The sequence below is a fragment of the Medicago truncatula genome, chromosome 5 (assembly GCF_003473485.1).
Source record: "Medicago truncatula cultivar Jemalong A17 chromosome 5, MtrunA17r5.0-ANR, whole genome shotgun sequence".
NCBI lineage: Eukaryota > Viridiplantae > Streptophyta > Magnoliopsida > Fabales > Fabaceae > Medicago > Medicago truncatula.
Genome location: NC_053046.1, coordinates 14,395,252 through 14,413,440, shown reverse-complemented (window position 1 = coordinate 14,413,440; position 18,189 = coordinate 14,395,252). Strand labels below are relative to the sequence as shown.

General features: G+C 31.1%; 2 protein-coding genes across 3 annotated transcripts; one reads left to right on the top strand and one right to left on the bottom strand.

Annotated features, from left to right (window-relative positions):
* The first annotated feature begins 3,338 nt into the window (after positions 1-3,338).
* Positions 3,339-7,881, top strand: LOC11407395 (uncharacterized). The gene is made up of 7 exons (XM_003613128.4): positions 3,339-4,033; positions 4,155-4,241; positions 4,360-4,572; positions 5,325-5,489; positions 5,719-5,772; positions 5,920-6,066; positions 7,232-7,881. The coding sequence occupies exons 1-7, from the start codon at positions 3,683-3,685 to the stop codon at positions 7,604-7,606; spliced, it is 1,392 nt and encodes a 463-aa protein (XP_003613176.3). The 5' UTR covers positions 3,339-3,682; the 3' UTR covers positions 7,607-7,881.
* Positions 7,882-15,360: 7,479 nt separating this feature from the next.
* On the bottom strand, positions 15,361-17,379 carry LOC112421680 (uncharacterized). 2 transcript variants are annotated; one of them, XM_024783138.2, is made up of 7 exons: positions 17,261-17,379; positions 16,417-16,907; positions 16,206-16,319; positions 16,043-16,118; positions 15,848-15,943; positions 15,657-15,747; positions 15,361-15,545 (listed from the first exon to the last, which is right to left on the bottom strand). In XM_024783138.2, the coding sequence occupies exons 2-7, from the start codon at positions 16,599-16,601 to the stop codon at positions 15,514-15,516; spliced, it is 594 nt and encodes a 197-aa protein (XP_024638906.2). In that variant the 5' UTR covers positions 16,602-16,907; positions 17,261-17,379; the 3' UTR covers positions 15,361-15,513. The 2 variants fall into 2 exon arrangements, with proteins under 2 accessions (XP_024638906.2, XP_024638905.2); XM_024783137.2 differs by lacking the exon at positions 15,361-15,545 and having other exon boundaries at positions 15,553-15,747.
* Positions 17,380-18,189: the final 810 nt, after the last annotated feature.

Here is an 18,189-nt window from a genome sequence, read left to right as displayed (position 1 = left end):
GTTTTTAATATACATAATGCTCATTTCTATTCTCCTCGTGTTCCACTCTTACTAATATACCTAAGCATAGTCTAATATATATATATATATATATATATATATATATATATATATATATATATATATATATATATATATATATATATATATATATATATATATATTAACCATTTTTTTGTTACTTTTGAAATTAGCCTCTAATTTTTTTTTAGACAAAGTGGTAAACACCACTAAAACTCACATACAACTACAAATTCTAAGAATAAATTCAGATGAAAGTGTTCAACTTAACAATTTTGTCATTATCACTTGAGTTAAAATTTAGGAACGAACCACTTATACTCTGGTTTAATAAAACAATTTTTTCTTACAAAGGAAAAGAATTTAGTGAGCAAATAGAGTATGATAAGTGGCCTTCATGTAATTAAGTATTGTTTACATTTAGTTAAGTTGGTAAACAGTATTAAAATATTGAGCCCCAAAAATAAAACAATAGACAAACTATAACTATGATATGCATGGAGGGTGAAGCACGTAGTTGGATTAGGGGCACAAATACAACAATTTCGCTTCACTTCCATATAGGGTTGGAAATGAGTCGCGTCGAGTCGAATTTGTCTGAGCTCGGCTCGACTCGATAAGAATCGGTTCGGCTCGAAACTCGACTCGAGGGACCTTTTTTTGGGCTCGAGTTCGGCTCGTTTAAAGTTCACGAGCAACTCGGTTCGGCTCGTTAAGTTCATTTACTCGAATCACATAATTTTGAAATTTATTTTATTATTTAAAAAATTGCATATTTTAAACCTATTAATATTTTTAAAAAAAATTATAAAAAAAAAACTAAAGCAAAGAGGACTACAGTCATTCCACAAACGTGAAATAATAGATTGTCCACCTTCATATCAAAGAGTAGCAAAACCGCTTCTTTTATAGACAAGTATTGTTGTATCTATCTCAAATACTTTCGATGTGGGACAAAAACAAAGTAGTGTTTAGCACCATGGCACTATAAGCAACATATTTTCATTGCTAAAAACTATCCAGTGCACTCTGTTACCATTGTTGTTTTATATTGCTTCTATTATATTTTACTATTAGTTAAATATTATTACCTAGCTAGCTTTGTGTGTGTCTATATATATATATATATATATATATATATATATATATATATATAATCGAGTCAGTTCGTGAACCAAACGAGTCGAGCTATATATAACTCAAGTTCAACTCATTCAGTTAACGAACTTAATCTTTAGCTCAAGTTCGGCTCGTTTGGTTCATGAACCAAGTTCAACGAACTAATTATCGAGTCGAGTTCCGAACTGTATTCGAGTTGTATCGGTTCATTTCCAGCCTTACTTCCATATGGTAATGGCAACTAGAAAATGGAGAGCCAATATTGTTACTATGATACCACGGTGTTATAGATTTTTGAATTTAAACATTGTTGAATGTGGTTCATATTCATTGATAAGTGTGCCGACGCTCAAGCGTAACCAAATAATGAGCGTCCATCTTTTAAGCTTGACTCATTCGTATACAAGTGCGAAAGTCTAATTCATCATCTTACTTGGTTTTGAGTAATCCTACAGATGATTTGGATACGATATATTATTTCACAACTTTAAAACATTCGATATGTGGGTCCTTCTAATTATACGTTGTTTAACATCCACTTTTTTTTAACTTAACATAATGTTACATGTATACCACGAGTATTAACATGAACGTTACATGTATACCACGAGTACAAATTAATCTTGTAGATAATTGCTCTTGTTTTGTCACAAGATTACCACGAGTATTAATTTTCTAGTTGTAATTAACTTATCCAAATCCTCCAAAGATTATAAAAAAAAGTATATATAGGAAATTATCTCATTGAGAAATCAAAGTAGGATAGCTTTATTGTTGCCCAAAATAAGAGTAATGGAGTGCTATGAAGTGTTGCTGACTCAGAATAGAACATCTTGGGAAATGAGAAAGGAAGAGAGACTGAAAGCAAAGATAGAACTTTGGAAACCCAGAATCAATTGTAATTCCTATCTGTCCTCACTCCTCACTCAGACACAAAAGTAAAGAATAACAGAAATCATCAGTCCCATTTTGCCCCAATAAACTAACAAACATAAAAGATAAAGTTTCAGTCCTTGTATTCTAGACTGGAAACATGTCTTGTTATCTCTTTCTTCCTTCTCTTTCAAGTACATTATTTATATTCAGAATATATTAACCCTTTTCATAATTGATCGTATTAGTTACATATCCATTTTTTAATTTAATTAAAGCACCAACTAATAAAATTCTTTAGTTGAAAAAATATATCATCATCAACAATTGCAAAAAGCACATCATTAAATTATGCTGCAAAAAGAACAAATGGTTGCTTTATCATGATAACCATTCGAATATGATTTTTTTTGGATAAAATTACAACAAAAGTCATTTTTCTTAATTTGTTTTTATAAATCTAGTCATTTACTTTTTTTTGTACCAGATTATTCATATATGTGTAATAGTTTGAACATTTTTTTACATATTCACTTCACCGCATGTAATCATATTTACATGTTAGATTCACCGTTGGACATTAAAATGTGGATGTCTCTCTCAGACAACATCTGAACTTTAATCTATCATGTTATAAGAGCTCTTTTATTTTGAAAGACAGAGATTAGTCTCTTTTGTTAGATTCAGTGGTGGCCCTAACGGTGGGCGAAAGGAACAACAATCCAATGCACCAGATTTTTAGAGGTATCAAAATGATTATTTTTACTTAATAGTTTTTTTTTTTTTAAGGAATTTTTACTTAATGGTTGTTACTATATATATATATATATATATATATATATATATATATATATATATATATATATATATGTATATATTGGTAAAGAAATATATATTTTTGTAACTCGTTTTGGTTAAATCTAATGAAAATATATATTTAATTTTTTTTATTATAAATGAATCTTTTTGAACAAAAAATACAAGAAGAAATTTAAATAGTTAAAAGGGCAGAACTTTATTGATTTGTCCATGACACCAAAATTCTTAAAAACGACCCTGGTTAGATTCAATTAGCGGAGGAAATCATATTTAAAACACAGTCAAACACTAAACGTAAATACCATTTTAAAACGAGATTCACGCCTTCATTTATCATTTTGTGAAAGACTAACTCATTTCGTTAGACTCATCCGCGGTTGATCCGTTGGACGGACCTTTATTTCAGATTTACATAAAAATACTTTAAATGTATTTTTTTTTACATAAGCCATGTATTAAATAATCTTGGATAAGCAAAAAGATACCTTTGAAATTCAACATATATTTATAAGCTGCTATGATTCGTGTACCCCTTCCCTTGTACACACTCCTATAAATTTTTAAATTTAGCACGATTTCATCACTAATCTAGGCATTTATAAGGGCTCCAACCCACATGGGCAAAACTTGAATACAACCCAACCCTTTCATGTATTTTAATCATCCACCCAACTCCTGAAACCTCAAGTTGTCAGTAACATAACCCAAGTTTTGACTCACAAAGAGAATAGAAGCACGTTATACAATTATATACTATGCTTCCAAGGCATTGAAAATAGTGAAAGAAGTAATTAACCATACTTAGAATACTCATTTTTATGTATATTCTATAGTATAGCTTTGGTGGAAGATGTGTTTCCCTTGCCACAATCAAAATCTAGGAACACACAATTTTGTTTTTGTAGATGGAAGAAGAAGACAAGATCAATGTGAACTACTTCAAACGGATTCTTCAATAGAAACAAAGAAAGGAAAATTCTTAAACATGGATTTTAGCTTGTGTTTGACTTCTCCAATCATTTACAATCTTGTACATTTTCTTCTTGTTTTTTCTTTCCTTTGTCCTGTTTTTTCTTCCTCAAAAATTGATAACAACCCTGTTGCCAATAACACTTTTAAACCAAAGGAAGAGTTGAATAGAATGAACATCATAAGATATCGTCTTCAACAGATCAATAAACCTTCTATTAAGACAATTCAGGTATGTCAAAGTTTCATGCTTTTGTTTTTTCACTTCCCCTGTTTTTGCTCTGTTTTTTGTTCTGCTTCATGCTCTGTTTTATCATAATTTGTTGATATATATTTTTGGTAATTTTTTTTAGAGTCCTGACGGTGATATTATAGAATGCGTTGCGTCTCATCAACAACCAGCTTTTGATCATCCTATGTTAAAAGGACAAAGACCACTGGTAAATTCTAATTGAGTCAAAAATAATCTCTAAGATTTTTATTACATGTATAGGTTAAGGTATAAAGGAAATATTTATATAAAAAAAAATGTAATTTTATTTTCTTGCATGTGTGCAGGATCCTCCAGAAAGGCCTAAAAATCATAACAAAAGGGATGTGTTGAGTGAGAATTTTCAGTCATGGAGCTTGTCGGGTGAATCATGTCCAGAAGGAACAATTCCGATTAGAAGAACAACAGAACAAGACATGTTAAGGGCAAGTTCTATCAACACATTTGGAAGAAAATTAAGAAGACGTGTTAGAAGGGACACAAATAGCAATGGACATGAGGTATATGCAAATGCAATGCAATTTCTGAAAATTCACACCAAGAAATTAAAGTTTCTGTTTGTTTTTTAAGTTTATTAAATTTTTTTGGTTCATCAAATGAAGCAAGACATTATTAACAACCAAATATACTGTTTTGATTTTCATTCTTTGCTTATGTTTTTTTCTTTCTTTTTTTTTTTTTTTCATGTTTTAATGTCCATTTGTCTTGTTTGGTATGAAAATGAGTATTCATGGAAGCAAGAACAATAAATTTTGAGTAGTGGGAATTTCATTGATGATGAAACTTCAACCTTTTTTCCTATTTATAGTGATTGCAGAATTTCATGGTTCTTCAGTTAGTTAATGTTTCACTAAATGATGTTTCTACTCTTGTGTGTGCTGCAACTATCACATTATCTTGTGTTGGAAAATCTAACCAAAAAAATCAAACTTGAAATATAAACTACCATGAGCCTTTGCAAGGAAAAACTTTAGGTAATTTTTTTTTAATCTCACTAAGGAACCTAAATTATATTCAAAATGACCCTATATAGCCCTTACACTTCATATAGACGTCTCCGATATCCAATATATGTGAACGTGTGACACTAACACATGTTTCAAACATGTGTTTCCAATATCCAACATCCGATATATATATCATGTGTTTGACACTGATACGTGTCTGACATCCAAATACTAGACATATCAATGTGTCTAGTATTTGTATCATAGTAGAAATCGCCTAACATAAAGTTTTAATTGGTGCTCAGCATGCAGTTGGATATGTGACTGGAAATCAATACTATGGAGCAAAGGCTAGCATAAACGTGTGGGCCCCACGTGTAGCAAACCAATATGAATTCAGCTTGTCCCAAATGTGGGTCATTTCTGGTTCATTTGGAGATGATCTTAACACCATTGAAGCTGGTTGGCAGGCAAGTTTTAATTCATCCATTACTTCAACTTAACTGATTCTTCATTTGTTGAAACACACTTTTTCTTTATTTTGATATTTCAATGATTTTGTCTTACTCTTAAATGCACTATATTTGGTTAGCATTCAAAAACAGTTACCATTGCTCAACTACCTACCATAATATTTTCTCCATGTTTTAAATTTTTGTATCTTAGCCAAATTAACTAATTTAAATTATTATTTTTCAGGTCAGCCCTGAGCTCTATGGGGACAGTTACCCTAGATTCTTTACTTATTGGACGGTAAGTATAAAACTCAATAAAGAAAAGGGAGAGAAGTTATATACTATAAATACATAATTATAAACCTTTGCTTGAAGTGTAAGTTAAGATAAGAAGACATTCAATAATGAAAATAAATAATAAAAAAATATTGATTTTTATTTGCAGAGTGATGCATATCAAGCAACTGGATGCTACAATTTATTGTGTTCTGGCTTTGTTCAAACTAACAATAAAATTGCAATTGGTGCTGCAATCTCTCCAACTTCTTCATATACTGGGGGCCAATTTGATATTAGCTTGCTCATTTGGAAGGTAATTTTTATTTTGTGCTCTATAAGAAAATTTACCTTACCTTAGAAAATTATTGTCAATTTATACTACAAGTGTCCAATTCTATTTTTTTTTATAGTGGATGATTTAGTTTTACTATTAACCCATTTGGGTTGGTCTGGTGGTATTGACTTGGGATCTGGGAGTGTGCTCCTCCTCGAGGTCTCAGATTTGATTCTCTCCGATGCCAATTTAGATGGGCTAGTTTAGCTTCTTCGAAAAAAATTAGTTTTACTATTGATTGGAAAAGTTAAACTTTGTCACACAAGTCTTATAAAACGGATTAAGGGTTTATAATACTTGATTCATTTGTATTCTATATAGTTTAGAAATCTGTTTTGAGCATATACACTTTGGTTGAAATCCAACAACCAATATTGATGGATCACATTAAGGGTCCCACCTAAAGGATAGAAGATTGATCCCTACCCTTTGATATGAATCTTTTACTAGTTTCAGAAAAGTCTTCAAATTTCATGGTCAAAAGCTTCAAAGGAACTCAAAAACAAATAAAAATAAATAAAAATGATTAAAAATGCTTAATGGTGGGGTCTCCATTGTTTTGGAAGTAACAAACACCATTGAATTTTGTGATATAGAATATTAGAAGAAGTATAGGGGAAGTTATTTTATGTTTTCATTCCAAGATAAAAATTATTTTTTATAAAATGAAAATTTTGAAAAAAGACAAAAATGAAAATAGTGCAACAAAGTGTTGTACAATGTCTAGTCTTAGTTAACAACATGCACCACTTTATTCACTTTAATACTTTGGGACATTACACGCATGCCTAGTGAATTCGAATAATGAACTGTATTTCTCTTATATGTTTTCCTTTCTTTTAAAGATTCTCTTCCTTTTTCCCACAAAGAGCTTCTAATTCTGAAACTCTTCAACCTTTTGTAGTTTTGTTCATCATTTTTTTTTTTTTTTTATTATTTTAACAAAATTTTCCATTATTTTTGTACATACCCTTCACACATTCACCACTTTTCTTACTCCTCTTTTTGACTCATTTCACTTGCCAACCAAGCTAACATGATGCTATTCATAATTATGTCTAGCTTTAATTGAATTTTTTTGCTTTCTTGCAAAATACAAAAATAACAAGTGTAATTGAAAGTTTTGTTATACTATTTATTTTAGGATCCAAAGCATGGAAATTGGTGGCTTGAATTTGGCTCCGGAATATTGGTAGGGTACTGGCCATCGTTTTTGTTTACACACTTAAGGGATCATGCAAGTATGGTACAATTTGGTGGAGAAATTGTGAATTCTAGACAAGGGTCACACACTTCAACTCAAATGGGTAGTGGCCATTTTGCTGGAGAAGGTTTTGGAAAAGCATCATACTTTAGGAATTTGCAAGTTGTGGATTGGGATAACAATTTGATACCATTGTCAAATCTAAGGGTTCTAGCGGATCATCCAAATTGCTATGATATACAAGGAGGAATAAATAATGTTTGGGGGAATTACTTTTACTATGGTGGACCAGGAAGAAATGTGAAATGTCCCTAAGGGAATGAAGCATAAAAAAAAGTGATTATTTTTTCTTCTTTTTGGCATTTTTGGGTTTGGGTGATATTGGTTCTCCTTTTTGAAGGGCATTCAAGGTGCTTGGGGTCATTTATTCTTATATTTTAAATTAAATTCCTTTTGATTAGGATTTGTTCTTTAAATGTTGACTAACATGTCATCCATTGATTATACCATTACTGCATGGACTCTTATGTAAATCTTTAAAGATAAATAGTAAATATACTATGTACCGTTATTGGTATATATCCCTTCCACTTTCTCTTTTTTTGGGGTACATATCCCTTCCTTCTTATGTTCTCCACAGTTGATTTGAGTGGCTTTTCAATGATTAAAACTAACAAATACTTTGTTCCATTTTTTTTTTACACACAATTGGTTATACAAGGTTCCTATAGTTTTGTAATTATGAAATGATGCATCTACTATATTTTCACTTGGTTTAAAAGTCTAGGAATAATCGTGTTGTGAAAAAATAACTAGATCGAGCAATGGCTAATGATAGATGGTTTGACAGGTTTTCGAATGCAATCATGACATGTCTCATCATCGTTTTTGTTTTGGAAATGCTTGGCTAGTTAAATCATAGTTTGGACTGTTTGTTTCCCAAAGGTGGTAGGGTTATGAAAATCGTCCTCTTTAGCAGAAACTTAATCAGTCTGCTTCAGATCTCTCGAAATGGAGCAAGAATGTTAACCAAAATATAAGGAAAGATATTCACAAGACCCAACGCAAACTTTAAGCAATAATTTCCCATGTGGATGCATCAAATATCAATTATTTCAATATGTTCCGTCATAAGTTGGATAAATTGTTGATTAAAGATGACATGTTTTGAAAACAACGAGCAAAGAAATTTTGGTATCACGATGGGGACCTCAATAGGAAATTCTTTCATGCAGCTGATACTACAAGGAGGAAGATGAATAGAGTTGGACATTTAGAAAACGCGGATGGTGGTTTGGGTCGGTCTGAAGATGGTATGTGTAAAACTATGTGTGATTACTTTACGCAACTTTTTCAAAAATCAAATGGACTCCGTGAAAATGTTAATAAGTTGGTCCCATCAACCATCATTGGGGAAGACAATCATATGCTGACTGCCCCTTTCATCGCAGAAGAATTCAATGAAGCAACTTTTTCCATGCAAGCATATAAGTGTCCTGATCCGGATGGATTCAACCCGGGTTTCTATCAACATTTTTGGGATACATATGGTCATGAAGTATATCAAGAAGAATGTCAATGGTTAGAAAATGGTGTCTTTCCGCCTCATGTTAATTCCATCAATATCACACTCATTCCTAAAGGGGATGCCCATGTATCTGTGAAGTATTGGTGCGTGACCTATTGCTCTCTGTAATGTTGTGTATAAGATTGTAGCCAAGGTGCTTGCGAATAGACTTAAGTAGGTGTTGGATAGGTGTATATCTATTAACTAGTCAGCTTTCTTCCCAGGTAGACCCATTCTTGACAATGCAATGGTGGCAATTGAGATTTTTCACTACATGAAGGCAAAACCTAAAGGGAATAAATTAGATGACACTTAAGTTGGATATTAGTAAACCATATGACAGGTTAGACTGGGAATACTTGTGTGATGTTATGATGCAAATGGGATTTTAATCTCGTTGTGTCAGTTGGATTATGTTATGTGTTGAGACAATAGACTATTCCGTTTTGGTTAACATCACCAGGTTCTATTGTGTCGGGTCGTGGTCTTCGTCAAAGTGATCCTCTCTCACCTTACCTTTTTATTATTTGTGTTGAAGGTCTTTCTTCTGTAATTCATGAAGTTAAGCATCGTAATGACATCAGAGGTGCTATAGTATCATGCCTAAAAGATACTCATTGTGATCCATGTTGGACACACCTTATATTTTTGGTAGTTTGTTATTATAATTATTCTCTTTGACTTTTTTTTTAAAAAAAATCACAAATAATTATTAGTCTTGATTCACCCCTCGTAGAAGAGTCTTGACTTGTAATTTATTTTTGTAAATTTTACTATTTAAAAATCTTTTATAAATTTTTTAATTATTTCAAGTATTTTATTTCTACTTTTTTTTATAGACGATTATTTTATTTCGACTTTTATGTCAACAATTGTTTTCCCCTAAAAAAATGTCAACAATAATTTTATTTAAAATTATGTCTTTTCTTATATCATATTGGCCTATCTTTGATGTTTTTTTATTGTTCTTTTGAAAGAAAAAAAAAAACTACTTTTTCAATATAATAGTACGTGAATTACGAGGATTAGCTTGAGACTTCCTTATTTTCTTTGTTTTGGAGTCTATTCTAGGCTCTTATTAGGATCTTTTGGGAGTTATTTTATTTATATTCAACTAGAAAACCTCAAACAGAAGGTCGGATTGCGATTTCTAGAACGCTTGTCTTGGGTTTTTCGGTTACCGTTCGATTGATGGACAAATATTCATTTTCGTTCCTAAATGTATAACGAGTAGCCATAATAGTCTCTCAATTTAGCAAAATTACAAAGCAATCCTTGATCGTGAGAACTATGTTGGATTTATGTTGAGAACTATGTTGATTTATTTGATGTATTCTGAGATTGAATTATGATGCTAAGACCTTGATATGATTTTGGAGATGTTATTTATTCCGTTGCGAAACTTTGATGAAAAATATTATATGCATGATTTGAGTTTTAATGACGTGACACCTTGAGCATAATATGAATTAATTTTTGTATTTGTATTTAAATATTATTGGTGGGGTTCAAGGGTGTTACGTGTTTCAAAGCATGTGTGTACCGGATCGGTGTAGTCTCCACCATTTTTATCCATAATGACCCCTTCCTTCCTTTGGTGAAATTACAAAACAACAATTAAAAAAGAACGGAGAGGGCATATATTAGCAAAACGCATTTATATTAGCAAGTCACAACTGCATATGTAATTAAATATAAAGTAAAACTTTCAATTTACGAACCACATCAAGTGATCAAACTCAAGTTCTTCTAAAAAGGTGAGCTTCAAAAATATCATAGACGCCATCATTACTTTCCTCATCATGTTCTTCTTCTTCATCGTCATTGTGGTTGTCGTCGTCATCATCTTCATCTCTCCATTCCCTAAGAAACAAATTTTGAAACGATGGACAAACGATAGTGACATAGCCAACCTTCTTCCAATTACAATCAAGTAGGTCTCACCCCACTCTTTTTATTTTTAGACAGGTATAAGCTGCCGCCGATTTAAAAGTTTGACATCTTAGAGTTTTTTTATTCAATTTTATAAAGTGAGGAAATGCTATTCATGTATACCGTAACATTCCATATTTTCTCATAGATAAAATTTCATACAAATTTCCTTAGTGACCTTGAACTTAATTGATTTATTTAGATGGAAAATTAGACAATAGGTCAATAAACTTAGTCAAGCACCATCATTTTAAGCCCAACCTAAGGAGGAAAAAAAACGGGGGAAATTTGATAAGTTAGAAAGGGCAATTTGATAATTTGGTAATTTCACCTCACATCTATGTATAAGCTAGACCAAGAGTAGAAAATCATATTTTAACATTTCATTTTTCCATTTTCTTCTCCCAAAACCGAGCCCTCACCATGATATTCACCTTCATCGCCATTCATAATCATTCATCAATAAATCTTAAAAAATCCTTGCATGCAATTGATTTTTTAGGATTGTTGGCTTTTTATAAGGCTTTAGGGAAACTTAAGAAGTTCAAATAGGAGAGGAATTGGAGTTTTGAAGATTGGGAGAAATTGGAGAGGAAAGCTAGGAGTTAAGGAAACTAGGGGCAAGGAAAGATTAAAGGAAGCTTGAATCTTACCATCCTAAAATTAAGGTGGGTTTCCCTTTTCCTTTCGCTCATGCATGTAGAAATTTTATGAATTTAGAGTTAGGTTTTCATTTGAGGAAAAAAGGGAACTTTAGGGTTTTATGAAATTGAGTAATAAGAATAGTGAGAGAGTAGAATTATATGGACATGCCTTATTTTTATGATTCTTTTGTGTTATATGATTTTGAAGGAAAATCTCTTGTATTGATCTTTAATTGGGTGGAATAATTTGTTAATGATAAATGATTTGTTGTATGATGTTTTTGACTTGTTTAGGTTTGAGAGAGATTTTCAAAAGAAACATGAAATTCTGAAAGTTACTACTTAAAACAGTTACAGTGCGTGAATTTTCATAATTTATTGTCTTCAAATTTTAATATGGAACCAGTTGAATTGTGATTATATGTAAGTTTACTAACTTCAGAAAAATATATGAAATTTTCAAACTTCAAATGACTATCCATTCATAGTTTCTATTAATTACAGTTCTGCATATGTGCTTGTATTGATCCGTCTGGTTGCATGATTTTTACTTAATTATCTAATAAAATTTACAAAAAAGTGATGACTTCATTCCATGAGTCGTTCATAGCTTTTAGTGACAAATAGTTTCGCAGAAAAAATCTAGCATGTCCTCTATGTATACTTTCAAGTTATATGCTTCCCTAGCATGTCCTCTAAGCAAGTGATGAGTAAGTAAATGTATGCGCGTTCGTTTACTTATCAAATTGTTAGTAATTTAAAATTGTAATGACCTTGTGAAAGATTAGAATTGAAATAAAACTATAATTCATACGATGTATAATTAGTTATGGATTAGTCCTTGTAAATATATGCTAGTAAGTATGATGAAGGAGGTTATCTCCTTGAGTGTTATGTGTATTACACTGTGTAATGTATGTTAAATGTCCCTCATGCAACATCGACCCGGCGTTTTCGGAAGATTCAAATCGTGTTGGTTTTAGGCTGTGTATACGGGATGCTGCTGGTAATTTAGGAAGGCAAAGATGATGTGGTCTAATCCCATATGTAGGCCAGAGATTGGGGAAGCATTAGGTTTGCTCTATGCAATTCAATGGGTACACGAACTACAACTTACAAATGTAGATTTTGAGATGGATGCGAAGTTAGTTGTAGATTATTTTAACAAAGGCAGCAACAATGTTTCTGAATTTGGAGCAATATTGGAGGAATGCAAAAGATGCCGCAATGTTTATTTCGAAAACTCTAAGGTGAAGTTTAGTCGGAGACAAGCGAATGAGGTCGCTCATACTCTTGCTAGAGAGGCTTTATTCTTAGCTAGTCCCCAAGTTTTTAATGATGTACCTCTTTGTATTTTGACATTGATTAATAATGAAAAACTATAAGCTATTTTCTCTCCAAAAAAAAAAGCAATGGAAAGACTACCACCGGTTTTTTTTATCATTTTTTTTACCACTCTCTAATCTCTATGTTCGAAAATGACCAACTCAAATGATAGAGATTCACACAAATTAAGAAAATTGTATAAGTGTACTAAATTATTATTATAATATACTATTAGTTTATTCACTTTTACCATAAAAAAAAATGATATATATTGAATTAAGAGTGATGCAAGTAATATTAGATGATATAATTAGTGAAAAGTAATTAACATTCTATTGAAAATTAAAGATTATATTTTAGATAAATTTCTATTATATGTTTTTAGTCTATTTAAAAGGTTGACCTCTCTCCGATGAATGTTTTTTTTAGCTAAATCGGAAGATTGGGCGTGCATCAAAAGGAAACACTGATATTCCAACTAAGTTGGCATCCCGGAAAACCTACATTGTCCGCCGCCAACCTCAAAAAAAAATTCCCCATGAATGTTTTTTCACATGCACCGGTCGAGGATTGAATGATGGACATCATAATTTACTGTGAGACAATTGATTTTACTCGTGACATTGATTTCATTTGATGACCGTTAGAGAAAATTTCTAATCACACTCCAAAATTTTCCAACTACACCCAATTTTAGTTAAAATTAACCAATAATATCAAAATCGACGTTATTCATATAATTTTTTAAAAAATCTTTTTCTTTTTATTAAAACTCTAAATCTTCACCTCTCTCGCTCACAAGCATGCATGGATATATAACTAATCTCAATGAAACATTAAAGATAATAATACCATATAAGTTGGATCACAATGTATAAATCATAAGTACAAAGTGAAAGAATATATAATAAAATGAGAGTGACACACATGATAGAATATAATTAGAAAGAAAAAATGGTTAAAATTGCATTAGAACCTAAAACCAAATTTTAAATTCTGACAATTTTTTAAATGTGACTGACACCAATATTAAACGAAATTAATACCTAAGTTCCACCATGGATGAATTGTTTAGAAAAATCTTAATTTGATTTTTGAATGAAACAATTTTTTTACAAAATTTTACTTTTTATCCGACCGAACTCCGAATTATCATGGATCATTTCTATTAAGAACAAGAGGGTTTAAAAAAAAAAGATGAAAGGCATACTAATTAAATATATATTTTTTTTTTTAAGGAAAGCATACTAATTAAATTTGTCAGCAGGTTTGCCAAGTGATTGACGAATTTTAGAAAATTCCTACACAATCAAATAATTTTATAATAATTTGATGTGTTCTAGTGACTGAAAGTTATTGATTTTATTTTTAGACCAAACTGAATTTTATTTTTTACTAAAGACCAAACTGGAAGTTAATGGTTAATAAATTGAAATGAGTTTTTTTACCGGAAGTCAAAGATTTTATTTTTGACCAAACTTAAAGCTTTTTGTTATACTCCTTTACGAGGACAATGATTTTTTTTAAATCATTAATTAATTTTTTTTATAAAAAAAGCATTAAGTTTGATAAAAAAATAAAATCGTTTACTTCAAGTCAAAAAACTTATTTTCATTTTTTTTTTTTTGTCAAGTAGTCTAATGGCTAGAATTCACCTTATAAGGTGAATAAGTGGGATATCCGAGGTTCGAACCCCAACCCCTACATATAATAATGCATTGTCCTACCAACTGAATTATCCTCACGGAACTCATTTTCATTTTACTAATCATTAAATTTTGGTTTGATCTTTGGTAAAAGAAAATAAAATTTAGTGGGGGAAAAATATATATGAGCAGATCTGTGATTGAATTATTAGTGGGGCTAGTTTTTTTTTTTTTTTAAGGAAGTAAGACTAAAATTTGGACGAAATAGATTACAAAAATAACAACATGTATATTAATCATAACAAATCGTCAATCATTTATAGATAATACACAATGTAAACTACAAAATCTTAATATATATTTATATATCTTAGAACGCACGCACGAGCGCTAACGCGCGCGGACATATATATATAGTTGCAAAAAAATAATATAACAAGCATTATAGCTTAGTGGAAGGTAATCAAGTTAATGTGTTTGGAGTTCACAAGTTTGATTCTCACTGAGTTTATTTGTACAAGTAAATTTATTTATGTCATGTTATGTTTTAAAATAGAACCACTACTACAAAATGCCCCCTTTAAAAGCACTCAATTTGGTTCTTAATAGCGCTTCCCAAGCGCTAAGAAAGCCCCCGCTATAATAGGTCAGGATCCTATAATAGTGCTTTCCAAACGCTATTAAAGAGAAATACGTCAATAGCGCTTTTAGAAAAGCGCTAATATAGCCTTATTCTAGTGCTATTAAAATAGCTTTTCTAACAGCTTTTTCTTAGCACTTTCTGAGAAGCGCTATGTTACTCATACAGGGGAATCTTAGCGTTTTATTGAAAGCGCTAATAAAACCTGCGTTTTTTTTTTTTTTTTTTTTTTGTAAATCTGTAACCAAAACTGCTGCAATAAGATACTGAAATATGAATATAGAAAATTACATTCATGATAATCTCAATACAAATTGATCATAAACTTAATCCTGAATGTCATAATACTAGTCAAATCAAAGTTGCCAATAAAAAAAAAAAGCTCCTAAAAGCAGCCACAATTACAAACAAAAAAACACCTAAATTTTAGAGGACTCGGGACGAGCTATATAGTCCAGCACAACCAATTAGAGTGTAAGTCTCTGAGCAATATAGTCTCTTGTGTCATAAAATTAATTAACATAAAATTTCCAGCACAACCAATTGCAATTTAAAATAACTCAATTAAAAAACGCAAATGAAAATTGTTGGAAAAGAAAATGAAACTCACTAAGATACTCGACCATAAAGGTTGCCCAATCCTCCTCGACCTCAACTAACTTATCTTTAGAATAGGTTTTACATTTGTAATCTCCAAAGTACTTCAAATATAAAAGTAGCAAAAAATTGAGTTAGAAAAAGAATGCCTAGCTATATATATATGATTACAAATTAACAGTATATTAAAAATCACATACATACATTTTCGGGGATCATGTCTTGATTTGCCAATATTATCTCTTTCATAAATCGCATGACAAAATAGCCACAGTCAATGTCATTAGTTTGCATAGGACACTGGAAAAAAAATTACATAATTGAAATTTAATCCACATGATGAATTAAAAATACCATTGATTACGTTGTCAAAAAAATACCATTGATTAGAAAATATACCTTTATTTCTTTCCATGGGATTATACTTGACTTTGATTTTAACTTGGGATTAAGGGAACGGCAAATACACATGGCACTATCAAAATTAAATCAACTTCAAATGAGTAATAGCACTCAATAATCATACTTATGTCAATTATAAACCAAAAGAATCAATACTCACTTCATGAACTTTTTTCTTACAACGTCAATGTTAGGATGTCCCCCCGGCAATGAATCCATATAATATATCATCTCAGCTCCGGGATTGATGACAAGCAACACCCAATGATTTAGCATGCATCCATCATAATTTACATATATTTCAATTATAATTAAAAAACCACATTTTCAAATTTAGTCAACTTGAATAATGTTTTGTAAAGAAAACTCACCCTAAATTGACCGGTGCAAAAATCAGCTTATTCTTAAACTTGTGTGTCAATAAGATGTCTGCTATTTGTTGCCCTTGTTTATCCTCTTGAGATATATGTGGGGATAAAAATGAGAACTTATTTTCCAACCCACGAGGCTTGATCAAACATTTCGGGACAATCACGAAGATCTTTTTCAATTTCATTCATAAACTCTTCGACTCGATCAAACTCATAATCATTTGACGTATCTCTCACATTACTCCTCAAACCAGCAGACTCAGTTTCTTCTGTCCAACATGTATAGCTTTCATCGATTCCATTACATATTAAGTGATCTTGCAAATGCTCCGCACTAACTGTTCTGTAACAACATTCTAAGCATGGGCATATGATGTTATTGTTGTCGTTTGCATGAGCAACGGCAAACTCAACAAACTCTTTCACTCCTTCTATGTACTCCTTTGACGCTCGATTCGTAGACACTCATTTCCGATCCATAGTTCCTAGATCTTGATAGTTAGATGTCGGGAATAGTTAGTTTGAGTTTATTGGTAACAAATATTACTAGTTAAAATTTGGTTCTAACAACCGAGCTATGAATCATATGCTTAAGGATTCACTGCCCAACAACTAAGGATTCCAACAGACAACTACTCCAAATTGTTAAATTAGAGAACTACCAATAATCCCATAGACTTTGGGTTCCATAGTTTATTCTTAGTTTGTACCAACATTTAAATAGTTGCTTTTAATCATCAAGAATTCCTACCACTATTATCCACCTCATCATATTAATTTTCATTATCTTTTGCAATAACTAACTTTTGACCATGACTTTAAGTACAAAAAAAGAAGTCAATACCTTGATCTGTCTGTTTGATTCTTCTCACACCAGTAGCAGTTGGCACCACGCTGATCATATAAGTGAAAAAAAGTTAGTCCTATCATTAACTAGTAACGACTTTGAAACTACTCTAAAATATATTCCATACCTTGATCGTCAAAGGCGTTCATCAAGGCTTGATAGTCAAAGTAATGTTGGAATTTATTTTGATAATAATTAATTGCATTAGGACATAAGTCAAATAAAAGTATTAGCATGCATATAAACAATTGTAGGATGTACACCATGTTGGTTTATCAAAGATATTAAAAAGGTATTGTTTCATTGATTATATAGTCTGTCTGTTGTAATCCTTAAATTCAAAGAGAGGGTTGTGGAATTAGTTGTTAAAACTGCGAGTTAACTCGTTGAAATTTGAAAATGAAAATGGAGTTTACTCGGTTGTAAACCCAAATTTTAGTAAATTTGAAAATGAAACTGAGTTTACTCAACTGGACATGTAGTGAACTCGACAAACTCGGATAGATTTGGGTAAACTCGCAATAGATTTTAATAGAATTTTTTATCTTTCATTCCATCTCAAAGTTCACATTCTGGTCTTTTTCATTCCATCTAAAGCCTCAATACAATTTTTTTCCAAGTCCAAGTTTGATAAATTAAAAACACACTCCAATTATAAATTATCAAACTAATTTCTAAAATACTAAATATTGTTCTTAGCCTCAATAAAAAAATCTAAAGCCTCAATACAAATATTGTTCTCTTGAATGTACCATATTCATTACTAATTTGAGGTCAGTCACTTCATGCCATTCACAAATAACATGAATTGTTTTTAGGAGACAAATAACAAGAATTTAGAAGTGTGCCTAATTAAAGAAAAATGTTGTCCTTCATTCCTAGAACAAAACATTAACAAACACAGTTAGCTAAATAAATTATCATCA